Raw genomic sequence first — 15235 nt, 5'->3', positions numbered from 1 at the left:
TCCCATGCTCTATCTGAATCATGAAAGAAAAAATGAGGGTTTTCTATCCCTTTAAAGGGACATAAAACAAGTTGGGATAGAGACAAAATATAATAATATGTACTTTAATTACTTTACCTGCAAATTTATACTGGAGTGCCTCGCCATTAACCCTTTCTTTCTGAATTGTAAAGCTCTAACTCCCTACACACATTTCCTTCCATGGCTGTATCTATATATATTGTTGTTTTGTTAGAATACAAAATTGAACAGGGATTATCTGCTGGAGCTTGCCTAGAAGCTGTGAACTCATACCAAACTTTATCAAATAAACTACTGTATAATTTGTTGATTTCCTATGTGAAAATTGTAAATTCCTTAGTCTCCCTTATTTTCATCAAAAAAGTTGTCAACCCCAAATAGAATGCTTGAAAAAATAATTTAGAATTTTAAATTCTTGTCTAGTGTTGGCCTAAAAACTAGTATGTTCTTTATTTATCATCTGTGACTTAGAGCTATACAACTGAACTCACATACTGTATGTGTTTAGTCATGAAGGCTACATATCATTCTAAAACAAAGACTGTTGTCAGATCTCCAGGCCCCGGAATTCCAAGTCGTATTTTTAGAAGAGCTGGGAACAAACGTGACATTGGATGGGTTGCGAACATTAGTGGTTGAAAACAAGTGTCGTCCACGGTTTCCCAGAACCTGGTGTGGCAATCAGGTACTTACCTTTGAAATCAGTTAACAATGTTGATCCTAATACATTTATTTATTTATTATATTTTTGTAACCAGTCTATTGAGAAATATATGATAACACATACAATATACAAGATTTTCACATACAAATGTAAACACATATTACAATTCTCAATTTGATATCATACATCATACATTATAAGCCAGTGAAAGTTCTATTATACATGCCATAATAGAATATGCAAGTGAAGTGAAAATATTTCTTACAATGATCCAACTGGATGGTCCAGTAACAATGCTTCCTACTGGTAAAAATTGTATTGAACAATATGCTTCTTAATGATATAATCCCACATTACCACCTCCTACAATGCCATCCTTTTTTGCCAATTCTACCCAATATTTGGAATGACCTCCCTAGTCGCTAAATTTACAAGCAAAATATGTCTCTCAATGAGTTGTTATTTAATCATAAAACAATTTACATTTATGTTTTCGTATAGTAATATTAATCTTCTTTTAGAATACCATCACATTGTTTAACTCACCTTTTGCCATATTTTTCATTTTCTTTGTAATAGAGAAATCACAAGATAACATGTTGTGGAGAAGCATTGGGTGGTGATGGCAGTTTAATCTCTCTAAAGCAAGAGGGTCATGTGGGTTGAAAGAGAACTTGCAGATAGGTGTCTAGGTCTGCTCCCTGAATGGTTTCTGGAATACCTCATAATCTTTAATGATTACTGGAAATGCAGGAATAAATTCTAGTTTATCCTGGAAGGTCTCCATTTTGGATTATTAAATATGATCACATTTAGAGACATACTGTATATATTATATATATATATATTTATTTATTATTTAGAGTCCAGGCATAGTAGAGATGGGCATAGAAGCGTGTACACTAGTCCAAGAGCACAATAATCCAGTACAAGCTGGCTTTTTAGACAAGAGGTAGAGGGCACAATGACCAATCATCTTGCATGGTGCATGCAGAGTAGAGTCTTCACTGTCATCCCCATATGGCAGGCCATTTACAACAATTTCCCACAGTAACTGAAGAAGTAGCTCATCCCATAGATTTCTTTCTTAGCCTCATTGTCTTTAACACAAGTATATTATAGTACCATGGATACTGCATTCCTTGCATAAAAAACTTTATTTTTCTATTGCTTTCTTTAGCTCAGCTTGGTCCTGTGGGAAACACTAGAAGATTGCTGGGATCCTGATTGCGAGGCTCGCTTAACAGCTCAGTGTGCTGAGCAGAGACTTACAAACCTCTGTCTGTTCCATTGCAATGTTCTGCAGGAGGAGCCAGCACTGTGCACTGCACCACACCACATTCCCACTGATTGATGTGAGCATCACATCTTAATATCTAGTGGTCAGTTCTCTAGAAAAGCACACGGAAACATGTTAACCAACTCACAAGCTAAAATAATATCCCGCCTGCTGGTTCTGCATATGAATTGTTTTATTAAAATAATCTATTGTCTTAAAGGGACAGTCAACACCAGAATTTTTGTTGTTTAAAAAGAAAGATAATTCCTTTATTACCCATTCCCCAGTTTTGCATAACCAACACAGTTATAATAATACACGTTTTACCTCTGTAATTATCTTGTATCTAAGCCTCTGCTGACTGCCCCCTTATTTCAGTTCTTTTGACAGACATGCAGTTTAGCCAATCAGTGCTCACTCCTAGGTCACTTTACATGCATGAGCTCAATGTTATCTATATGAAACATGTGAACTAATGCCCTCTAGTGGTCAAAATGTATTCAGATTAGAGGCAGTCTTCAAGGTCTAAGAAATTAGCACATGAACCTCCTAGTTTTAGCTTTCAACTAAGAATACCAAGAGAACAAAGCAAAATTGGTGATAAAAGTAAATTGGGAAGTTGTTTAAAATTGCATGCCCTATTTAAAACATGAAAGTTTTTTTTGGACTTGATTGTCCCTTTAAACAGCCATGACAAATCTCCTCTAAAACCACCTGCCTGTACCTTTTTTAGATTTTTTTAACCTGTTGCTGCCTTTTCTAAACGTAAATAATTTCACTTGCACTCTCTCTACTAAGACTGGTTCATTTATTCACATCAGTGAAACACTAATGTTGTGCTCCCCCTTACAGAGCATTTCATCAGACTTAAAGGTAACTTTTCATAGAAAAATGAACATTTCATGCTAATCAATAAATAAAAAATAAATCACCCTTTTATAACAATGTCAGGTCATTGAATGATGATTTTTCCTGGAATGTTTCAATTAATAAAACATTCCTTGTAATATACTGCATCATGACTCCACCCATTCACTGTGCACTTATCCCCCAGGGGGATATTTATCAAGCCGTCAACTTTTTTGCATTCGACGGCACCAATACGCTCGCCTAACATCACCTAACATTGCAGCTGTAGACCTGAATACGACCTTCATATTTATAAAAAAAAAAAAAGGAACACCAAGTACGGGGCGATGAACAGCAGACTGTTGTTAACTAACTCACTGATCACTGCTATTCGGCTTTTTACCAACAACTTTATTTATATCATGTCACTAAACGCCGCCACTATACTAAAATGTTTAACCCCTATCCCGCCACTCCCGGACACCGCCGCAACTAAATAAAAGTATTAACCCCTATCCCGCTGCTCCCGGACCCCACCACAGCTAAATAAAAGTATTAACCCCTATCCCGCCGCTCCCGGACCCCACCGCAACTAAATAAAAGTATTAACCCCTATCCCGCCGCTCCCGGACCCCACTGCAACTAAATAAAAGTATTAACCCCTAAACCCCTGGCCTCCCAAATCATTACCACTAACTAAACCTATTAACCCCTATACCTAACAACCCACTAACTTTACATTAAAATTACAACATCCCTATCTTATAATAAATTAAATATTAATTAACCTACCCTAACTATTATACTAAAATTACATTCAACTACCAATTAAATTAACTTTATTAAATATTTAAAAAAAACCTAACCCTACTCATATTATTTAAATCTACAATTAAAAATTACTAAAAATTACAAAAAAAATAAAAGCTAAGTTGCAAAAAATAAAAAACACTAAATTACAAAAAAAAAACACAGTATCAAAAATAAAAAAGAATTACACCTAATCTAATAGCCCTATCAAAAAAAGCCCCCCCCCCCAAATAAAAAAAACCCTAGCCTACAATAAACTACCAATGGCCCGTAAAAGGGCCTTTTGCGGGCCATTGCCCCAAATAAATCAGCTCTTTTACCTGTAAAGAAAAATACAAACACCCCCAACAGTAAAACTTACCACCCACACAACCAACCCCCCCAAATATAAAAACCTTAGCTCCCCATTGCCCTAAAAAAGGGCATTTGTATGAGCATTGCCCTTAAAAGGGCATTAAGCTCTTTTACTGCCCAGACCCTACTCTAAAAATAAAACCCACCCAAAAAACACTTAAATAAACCTAATACTAACCCTCGACGATCCACTTACAGTTCTTGAAGTTCCGCTTGAAGGATCCATCCAGCTGGCAAGAAGTCTTCCTCCAGGCGGCAAGAAGTCTTCATCCGGGCGGCATCTTCCATCTTCATCCAGCCGGCGAAGTCTTCATCCATGCGGCCTCTTCTATCTTCATCCACATCCGGCACGGAGTGGGTCCATCCTGAAGACATCCTGCGCGGAGCGGGTCCATCCTGAAGACATCCGACGAGGAGCTCCTCTTCAATACGGTCTCTGCCATAAACTGGATCTTGAATGCAAGTGATGTCATCCAAGAGGCGTCCCTTGCATTCCTATTGGCTGAAAGGTTCCAATCAGCCAATAGGATTAGAGCCACTAAAATTCTATTGGCTGTTCCAATCAGCCAATAGGATTTGAACAGCTCTCATCCTATTGGCTGTTCCAATCAGCCAATAGGATGAGAGCTCAATCCTATTGGCAGATTGGAACAGCCAATATGATGAGAGCTGCTCAAATCCTATTGGCTGATTGGAACAGCCAATAGGATTTTAGCTCAATCCTATTGGCTAATTGGAACAGTCAATAGGATGAGAGCTGCTCAAATCCTATTGGCTGATTGGAACAGCCAATAGGATTTTAGCGGCTATAATCCTATTGGCTGATTGGAACCTTTCAGCCAATAGGAATGCAAGGGACGCCATCTTGGATGACATCACTTGCATTTAAGATCCAGTTTGCGGCGGAGACCGTATTGAAGAGGAGCTCCTCGTCGGATGTCTTCAGGATGGACCTGCTCCGCGCCGGATGTCTTCAGGATGGACCCGCTCAGCGCCAGATGGATGAAGATAGAAGAGGCCGCATGGATGAAGACTTTGCCGGCTGGATGTAGATGGAAGAGGCCACTCGGATGAAGACTTCTTGCCGACTGGATGGATCCTTCAAGCGGAACATCAAGAACTGTAAGTGGATCGTCGGGGGTTAGTGCTAGGTTTATTAAGGGATTTTTGGGTGGGTTTTATTTTTAGAGTAGGGTCTGGGCAGTAAAAGAGCTAAATGCCCTTTAAAGGGCAATGCCCATACAAATGCCCTTTTCAGGACAATTAGGAGCTTAGGTTTTTTAGATAGGGTTTTTATTTGGGGGGGTTGGTTGTGTGGGTGGTGGGTTTTACTGTTGGGGGGTGTTTGCATTTTTCTTTACAGGTAAAAGAGCTGTTTTTTGGGGGGCAATGGCCCACAAAAGGCCCTTTTAAGGGCCATTGGTAGTTTATTGTAGGCTAGGTTTTTTTTATTTTGATAGGGCTATTAGATTAGGTGTAATTCATTTTTATTTTTGATACTGTGGTTTGTTTGTTTTTGTAACTTAGTGTTTGTTTTTTTGGTAGGGTTAGTTTTTTTTTTTTTAATATGTAATATAGTTAATTTAATTGATAGTGTAATGTAATTTTAGTATAATAGTTAGGGTAGGTTAATTAATAGTTTAATTTAATTCTACAGGTAAGTTTAAATTTATTATAAAATATAGGGATGTTGTAATTTTAATGTAAAGTTAGCGGGTTGTTAGGTTTAGGGGTTAATATCTTAATTTAGTTTATGGCGATGTGGGGGGCTGGCGGTTTAGGGGTTAATAGGTTTAGTTAGTGGTAGTGATGTGGGAGGCCAGGGGTTTAGGAGTTAATACATTTATTTAGTTGCGGTGGGGTCTGGGAGCGGCGTAATAGGGGTTAATACTTTTATTTAGTTGCAGTGGGGTCCGGGATCGGCGGAATAGGGGTTAATACATTTATTTAGTTGCGGCGGGGTCGGGGCGGCAGATTAGGGGTGTTTAGACTCGGGGCTTATGTTAGGGTGGTAGGTGTAAACTTTACTGATTTTCTACCATAGAAATCAATGGGATATCTGGCAGCATCGAACATAAGCTTTCGCTGCTTTCAGACTCCCATTGATTCCTATGGCATCCGCGGCCTCCAGGGTGGCGGATTGAAAACCAGGTACGCTGGGCCGGAATAGCCGCGAGCGTACCGGTTAACTATTTGATAACTTTTAAAAAGTGTCAAATAGTGCCGAATGTGTATTCGGAACATCTGTAATGACGTAAGCATCGATCTGTGTCGGATTGAGAACGGCGGATCGTATGTTACGTCACAGATTCCAACTTTTGCCGGTCTGTAGGCTTTGATAACTAGGTCGAATCAAGCTCGCCACAATTACGTTGCGGAATTCCAGCGTATTTGCGGTTGACGGCTTGATAAATATCCCCCCAGTGTGACCTCATATTGTAACCTTTGAGGTATTCACCAAATTCAAGCTGCCTATATTATTTATTACTATATACTGTATGCATATATTAATGTACCTATGGAGTAGTAGTTTTTCTTATATCAGAATGACTTCTTCAGTTGAATTATAAAGGAAGGCTTTATTTTAGATTTGCTGCAAATGCTAAGATTAAATGGTGTATACAGTATTTTCTAATAAGCAGCTAATCACACACACTCACAGACATACGCACATTTATTTGCACTCATTTCCGCTTCTAATAAGCAGCTATGCATACAATCACACACACTCACAGATATACACACACACTTAAAAAGATACTTACACACACTCATTTGCACTTATACACACACACACATACCCCGGCCCTCACACACACACGCACACACTCTCCCACTCAAACACACTCTCACGCACACACAAACAATTCCATATAGGAAAGGAATTAGCCAATTAAATAGAAGTCAACTTTTGCCAACTTCAGCTGATATTACAGAAAAATGATTTAATATTATACCAGCACATACATAGGAACAATAGGAAGTTTGAGTTGGCATGCAGTCCTAGTAAAAATACTAATTAATACATCCATGATTTAGACCCAAACCTAATAGCACTGGGAAAGTAGCTGACAACACAGAAAGCACTGGAGGGCTTCTGACCAATATTGACAACCGTTGTACGTTTATGTCACATTTCATCAACATTATCTTCTATTGGTCAATAAATATATTTGCAGAACAAAACTTTCAAAATTCATTTTCTTTTTTTTGTTCAACTAATAAGATTTTTTTAACACTGTATTAATAAATAAATAATTGTGAATGTATTACCGTAAATACAGCAAGCACAAATTACATTTCTACAAGAATATCTTTAAAGAGGTTTTATTTAAAATGTCTGTAAAAATTAGTAAATAAAAATACATTTCTACCTCCCAAACTGTCTGATTTAAAAGATCTTAATGCATAATGTTCCTTTTCTCTGTATATTATATGTGAATATATTTAACAGGAATTTGTAAAAAGTTACTTTCCAATGGATAACTTCTAGCCATGAATATATTCTCTCAGTTTTCTTTTTTAAGTAATTTAATAAACAAAATTACGTAAACAAAAAGATGGTTTAATGTTTTCTTTGTTTTTTTAACTCATGTAAAAAAAAAATTCACCTAGATTACAAGTTTTGCGCTATAGAGGGTACTTAATGAACGCAACAAAAGTTGCGTTATTTCACCCTCTATAGCGCTGCCATTACAAGTTTTAGAAAAACCGGCTTGTGCGGGCAATATGGTTGCATTGAGCTCCATACCGCACAAAATACAAACGCTGCTTTGACGTGCTCGTGTACGCTTTCCCCATAGACATTAATAGGGAGAAAGTGTTAGAAAAAAACACCTGAAGCGCGGAATGAAAAGCTCCATAACGCAGCCCCATTGATGTCTATGGGGAAAACATGTTATGTTTAAACCTAACATAAAACCCACATCTAAACATCCCTAATCTGCTGCCCCCGACATCGCCAACACCAACATAATGTTATTAACCCCTAATCTGCCGCTCCCGATATCACTGCCACAGAAATAAATCTATTAAACCCTAATCTGCCGCTCCCGATATCGCCGCCACTATACTTATGTTTATTAACCCCTATTCCCCCGCACCCCAACATCGCCCACACTATAATAAAGATATTAACCCCTATTCCGCTGCTCCCCGACATCACTGCCACTAAATAAAATTATTAACCCCTAAACCTCAGGCCTCCCACATCACTACCACAAAGTAAACCTATTAACCCCTAAACCGTACAGCCCCCACATCACAAAAAACTAAATTAAACTATATTAACCCCTAACCGTAACCATGAACCTAACCTTGACTGTAACCCTAACCCTAAACCTAACACCCCTTAACTTTAACATAATTAAAATAGAGCTAAATTAAAGTTTCAATTATTAACTAAATAATTCCTATTTAAAACTAAATACATACTTACCTGTGAAATAAAACCTAAGCTAGCTACAATATAACTAATAGTTATATTGTAGCTAGCTTAGGTTTATTTTTATTTCACAAATAAGTTTGTATTTATTTTAACTAGGTAAACTAGTAAGTAAATAGTTATTAACTATTTACTAACTACCTAGTTAAAATAAATACAAACTTACCTGTGAAATGAAACCTAAGCTGCCTTACACTAAAACCGAACATTACAAAAAATAAAAAAACACTAAAATTACAAAAAAATTAAAAAACCTAACATTACAAAAAATAACAAAAGAAATTATCCAAAACAATAAAAATTATTCCTATTCTAATACCCTGTTTAAAAAAAAAAAAAAAAAAAAAACACCCCAAAATAAAAAACACTAATCTATAATAAACTACCAAGGGCCCTTAACCCCTTAAGGACAAGGACATTTTTCAAGTTCCTTCCCTTAAAGTGAATGTACATATTGATGCTAAAGTGCCTGGTTTTTAAAAATTTGATTAAAAACAGGGGCAGTTTAATTAATCAAAAATTAAATTTCACTCCTGTTGCGAAAAAAAAACCTTACCTTTTAATCTTGACAGCAGCTCCAGCTTCCTCCGGTCGTTGCAAGCCATTTCTGACATCAGAAATGATGTATAGGTCATCCTCCAATCACGGCTTCCCCCCGGGGGAATCAGTGTCTGATTCAACGCCGTGATTGGAGGAAGCCGGATTCCTCATTTTAGACCCAGGAAGAGGCTTTGCGACGGATGGAGGATGCTGGAGCTGCTGTGAAGATTAAAAGGTAAGTTTTTTTTCTCAACAGGAGTGAAATGTAAATTTTGATGAATTAAAGTGCCCCTGTTTTTAATCAAATTTTTAAAAACCGGGGGCTTTAGCATCAAAATTGACATTCACTTTAAGGACAAGGGCTGCTTTTACATTTCTGCGGTGTTTGTGTTTAGCTGTAATTTTCCTCTTACTCATTTACTGTACCCACACATATTATATACCGTTTTTCTCACCATTAAATGGACTTTCTAAAGATACCATTATTTTCATCCTATCTTATAATTTACCATAATTTTTTTTTTTATAAAATATGATGAAAAAATTGAAAAAAAACACACACTTTTTCTAACTTTGACCCCCCAAAATCTGTTACACATCTACAACCACCAAAAAATACCCATGCTAAATAGTTTCTACATTTTGTCCTGAGTTTAGAAATACTCAATGTTTACACGTTCTTTGTTGTTTTTGCAAGTTATAGGGCCATAAATACAAGTAGCACTTTGCTATTTTCAAACCATTAGTTACATTGGAACACAGATATCTGTCAGGAATCCCTGAATATCCCATGACATGTATATATATATTTTTTAGTAGACAACCCAAAGTATTGATCTAGGCCCAAAGTATTGATCTAGCTAAAGTACAACCCCCCCCCCCCCACTAAATTACAGAAAATAATAAACAAATTACAGATATTTAAACTAATTACAACTAATCTAATAGCCCTATTAAAATAAAAAAAAGCCCCCCCAAAACCCTAGCCTAAACTACCAAAAGCCCTTAAAAGGGCCTTTTGCGGGGCGTTGCCCCAAAGTAATCAGCTCTTTTACCTGTAAAAAAAAATACAAACAACCCCCCCAACAGTAAAACCCACCACCCACACAACCAACCCCCCAAATAAAATACTATCTAAAAAAACCTAAGCTCCCCATTGCCCTGAAAAGGGCATTTATATGGGCATTGCCCTTAAAAGGGCAGTTAGCTCTTTGCCGCCCAAACCTTTATCTAAAAATAAAACCCACCCAATACACCCTTAAAAAAACCTAACACTAACCCCCTGAAGATCGACTTACCGGGAGACGTCTTCATCCAAGCCGGGCCAAATTCCTCAATAAAGCCAGGAGAAGCCTTCATCCAAGCCGGGCGAAGTGGTCCTCCAGACGGGCAGAAGTCTTCATCCAGACGGCATCTTCTATCTTCATCCATCCGGCGCGGAGCGGGTCCATCTTCAAGACATCCGAACGCGGAGCATCCTCTTCATCCGACGACTAAAGCTGAATGAAGGTACCTTTAAGTGACATCATCCAAGGTTAGGTTTAGGGGTTAATATAGTTTAATTTAGTTTGTTGCGATGTGGGGGGCTGTTCTTTTAGGGGTTAATAGGTTTATTTAGTGGTAGTGATGTGGGAGGCCAGAGGTTTAGGGGTTAATAACTTTATTTAGTGGCAGCTAAGTCAGGGAGCGGCGGAATAGGGGTTAATATATTTATTATAGTGTGGGCAATGTTGGGGTGCAGGGGAATAGGGGTTAATAACTTTAGTATAGGGGCAACAATGTCGGGGAGCGGCGTAATAGGGGTTAATAACTTTAAAATAGTGTTTGCAATGTGAGAAGGCCTCGGTTTATGGGGTTAATAGGTAGTTTATGGGTGATAGTGTACTTTGTAACAGTTTAGTTATGAGTTTTAAGTAACAATTTTGTTGCGTGAAACTCATAACTACTGGTCTCAGATGGCGGTACGGATCTTGTCGTTATAGGGTGTAAGGCAAGCTTTTTAGCCTCACCACACAACTCGTAATGGCAGCGCGATGGGAATCCCATGAAAAAATTTAATTTTTTCAAGTGCGAGACTGACGTTGCGTTACAGGCTAAAAGACTTGCGGTACATCTATACCGACAAGACTCGTAATCATACCATTTTTTCAGCATTAAAACACAAACGCACAACTCGTAATCTACCTGATTGTTACTAATGGTCTAAGGACTAGGTGGGCACAGCCTTGACAACCTGCACATTTACAATGGTGATTGGTTAAAATGATTGGCTAAACTGTGGTAGAGGGATTTTTGTTGTGGAGGGATTTTTTTCCAAACAGATTTGCTGCCCATGGTATAGAAAACCAGAGTAAGTTTACTCTGTTCTTTATCTTATTACAGATCTCTATAAGGAGTATGCGTCCTCTTACATCTTGTAAGCTGTCGTCCTGCCTGACAGCTGGAGTGCAGGTAAGTGCTTTCTTGTCTTCTAGGTTTGGAGACATTGCACTTAAAGAAACTGCAAATTCTGGGGACATTTTATATCCTTGGGTTGGGATATCTACTGGCAGGGGGCAGACACTGGTTCATGTGTGAAGACTAAGGGGTTAATGTAAAGTGTTAACCTTTATTCAATGGCTCTTTATTGAGGGTATGTGTTGTGAAACTCTACAAAAAAGAAGAGATTCCAATGGCACTACTTATTTAGTAAATATAGACTTCTATCCAATAACAGGATACTTGGGTATTATTAACCAAAGTTCCGGGGTAGGTGCTGTGTATATTAAAGACTACAGTATTGGAAAATTGTTGAGAAAAGGAATTCTGCACAACAAGTATAGACATTTAGCACTCTGAAGTCAAGAAGGTTAAGTCACCCTTAGGTGATACTACAAATCACAGAAATTATATGTCAGTACTGTGGTAAATATGGGTAAGATAGATAGGAGAAAACTTAATTAAAAAATAACCTTTATTATACAATATTTAAAAAGATTCTCACACACACACAACACACAATTAAAACTATGAATAGAGGGAATGGACTCAGCGTGCCCTTATAATAATGAACGCTATATGTATAGTGTAATGTTTGTCGTAGTCATATACTCATGGAAGTAAATTCAGTATATTTACTGGCTTATAAGTAATGGCCAGAGAGATTCTGTGTTTTTCCAGAGATATATAAATAGACTACTAACTAGTATGGACTCTTTAGTGGTAAAGGACTGAGGTGGGTGGTACATAAGCAATAAAATTGCCAAAGATAGATAAGGCACTATGGAGTAAAGGAACTAGCAGTAGCACAACATTTACTGCTTTGTTAGCAATCTTACATAGAGGGCAGTATATCCAGTAATTCTAGATACAAAAAACTGGCTAGTATTAACGTATGCTTGAACAAAATATAAGTTAAGACATGTAATGTCAATGTGAGGGACAAGCACTATTGAGTACTAAGCCAGTTAATGCACTAAGTTGTGTGTAAAAAACTAATTAATCTCTAGTATGACGATTATGGTGTATTGATAAAGGCTAATAAGATCAATGTGAGCCGCTTACGGCAGAAAAGCAAATAAGCAAAAATTGTCTTTGGGTGGGGTATATCATTAATTGAGTGTATTGATACTATAGCAATATAAAGTACATGCTCAGTATAGCTGAAGAATACCCACTAGGTGAATTGTTACACATTAATGAAAACTTAGAATCAAGTCAATATGGTATACATTCATATATAAGTAGTTATTGGTGTTAATGCTGTAAAATAGTTCTTTATTACACATTAGTTGGAAATCAGTTCTCTGATCACATAACTTAATGGAGAATTATTTCACTAAATTCAAAACACAAGTGATTTGATACTTGATTTAGAGCACCTGAGTAATGATGGTTGGTTAATTTATGTTATGAACCCCTAATAGTAAAGAGGGTAACAGATTCTTAAATAATAAACTCGTTTTGTGGCACATCAGAATTTCAGTATATCTGATGGTAACTATCGCACACTTGTGTATGTGGGGGTTGACCTAATGAGACTTCTGTTAATTAACACATGGTGATAGTTGCCCAGCTTAAATATATACTATAGTGATGCTAGAAATGATGTTTATAAAGCGAATACCTTGCAAACCTGATGATGTAAGATGTATATCGTTACAGTTAGTTTGATCAAAAGTTTGCACTATAGCATCAGTACAGGTATAACAGTGAATAGCTGTACTACCACACTTAAATATTAGTTGTTAGGTTTCATTAGTGTACCCCCAAATAGTAGTTTACTATCATATCAATTGTTCAGAGAACAGCATGTCAGCTAACAGCAATGTGAGATTAATTAGCGGTTTGCTAACCGAGTCTATACACAGTGTATTCAAGGCAGCAGCACACAAACCGAGTCTGTGTTGTATTGTCAGGTTTGAAGCTGGCTGTTAATTAAGGCCACACAGATTGCGTCTGCTAGCTGAACGTTTATAAAAAGTTTGTGCCAAAATCAGATCATAAGGCTTGTTCAGAGATAAATTACCCCAAAGCCAATAGCGCAAATAGGTATAAAGGGTAACTACAAGGGACACGCTGATCGTTCCCTACTAAACGATTCCTAAAACAGGATTTAACCAGGATTAAATCCGATATTTGTCACATTTTTAACTTGTCCCTAATAATGATCTCTACTTATTAACGTATTATTAACATAACAGTGAACCTTTACCTGTAATTGCTATACACCGTTATCACTGTGGTAACATCTATTGCAACATTACGTTGCTTAGGACCCAGTACATCATCTAGCAGCATTCTGTGATGTCACTCAGGGGGTGGTACGTTAAGACACTCACGCTATTTAAATCCAGTCTCGCGCGCCGCGCGCGCGCCCTTTGACAAAGCCGATAACCGGAGAAACATGTTAGGGCTATGGTGAGGAGTCCAGTGAGTTCCTGTGTTTTAGGAATCGTTTAGTAGGGAACGATCAGCGTGTCCCTTGTAGTTACCCTTTATACCTATTTGCGCTATTGGCTTTGGGGTAATTTATCTCTGAACAAGCCTTATGATCTGATTTTGGCACAAACTTTTTATAAACGTTCAGCTAGCAGACGCAATCTGTGTGGCATTACTTAATTAACAGCCAGCTTCAAACCTGACAATACAACACAGACTCGGTTTGTGTGCTGCTGCCTTGAATACACTGTGTATAGACTCGGTTAGCAAACCGCTAATTAATCTCACATTGCTGTTAGCTGACATGCTGTTCTCTGAACGATTGATATGATAGTAAACTACTATTTGGGGGTATACTAATGAAACCTAACAACTAATATTTAAGTGTGGTAGTACAGCTATTCACTGTTATACCTGTACTGATGCTACAGTGCAAACTTTTGATCAAACTAACTGTAACGATATACATCTTACATCATCAGGTTTGCAAGGTATTCGCTTTATAAACATCATTTCTAGCATCACTATATTATATATTTAAGCTGGGCAACTATCACCATGTGTTAATTAACAGAAGTCTCATTAGGTCAACCCCCACATACACAAGTGTGCGATAGTTACCATCAGATATACTGAAATTCTGATGTGCCGCAAAACGAGTTTATTATTTAAGAATCTGTTACCCTCTTTACTATTAGGGGTTCATAACATAAATTTACTAACCATCATTACTCAGGTGCTCTAAATCAAGTATCAAATCACTTGTGTTTTGAATTTAGTGAAATAATTCTCCATTAAGTTATGTGATCAGAGAACTGATTTCCAACTAATGTGTAATAAAGAACTATTTTACAGCATTAACACCAATAACTACTTATATATGAATGTATACCATATTGACTTGATTCTAAGTTTTCATACTAGAGATGAATTAGTTTTTTACACACAACTTAGTGCATTAACTGGCTTAGTACTCAATAGTGCTTGTCCCTCACATTGACATTACATGTCTTAACTTATATTTTGTTCAAGCATACGTTAATACTAGCCAGTTTTTTGTATCTAGAATTACTGGATATACTGCCCTCTATGTAAGATTGCTAACAAAGCAGTTAATGTTGTGCTACTGCTAGTTCCTTTACTCCATAGTGCCTTATCTATCTTTGGCAATTTTATTGCTTATGTACCACCCACCTCAGTCCTTTACCACTAAAGAGTCCATACTAGTTAGTAGTCTATTTATATATATCTGGAAAAACACAGAATCTCTCTGGCCATTACTTATAAGCCAGTAAATATACTGAATTTACTTCCATGAGTTTATGACTACGACAAACATTACGCTATACATATA

At 37.2% G+C, this 15235-nt stretch overlaps 1 protein-coding gene across 1 annotated transcript in view; it reads left to right on the top strand.

Moving 5' to 3' along the window:
* The window catches only part of AMHR2 (anti-Mullerian hormone receptor type 2), a 154534-nt gene extending 152495 nt beyond the window's left edge, over positions 1 to 2039 (top strand). The window contains exons 11-12 of the mRNA XM_053705541.1: positions 573 to 706; positions 1866 to 2039. Of these exons, the coding sequence (XP_053561516.1) occupies positions 573 to 706; positions 1866 to 2039 (308 nt within the window). The remainder of the gene's footprint in view (positions 1 to 572; positions 707 to 1865) is intronic.
* The last annotated feature ends 13196 nt before the right edge of the window (positions 2040 to 15235 follow it).

This window comes from Bombina bombina, chromosome 3, assembly GCF_027579735.1.
Source record: "Bombina bombina isolate aBomBom1 chromosome 3, aBomBom1.pri, whole genome shotgun sequence".
NCBI classification, from domain to species: domain Eukaryota; kingdom Metazoa; phylum Chordata; class Amphibia; order Anura; family Bombinatoridae; genus Bombina; species Bombina bombina.
The sequence above is the reverse complement of the archived record's forward strand: the minus strand, read 5'-3'. Positions and strand labels throughout refer to the sequence as shown.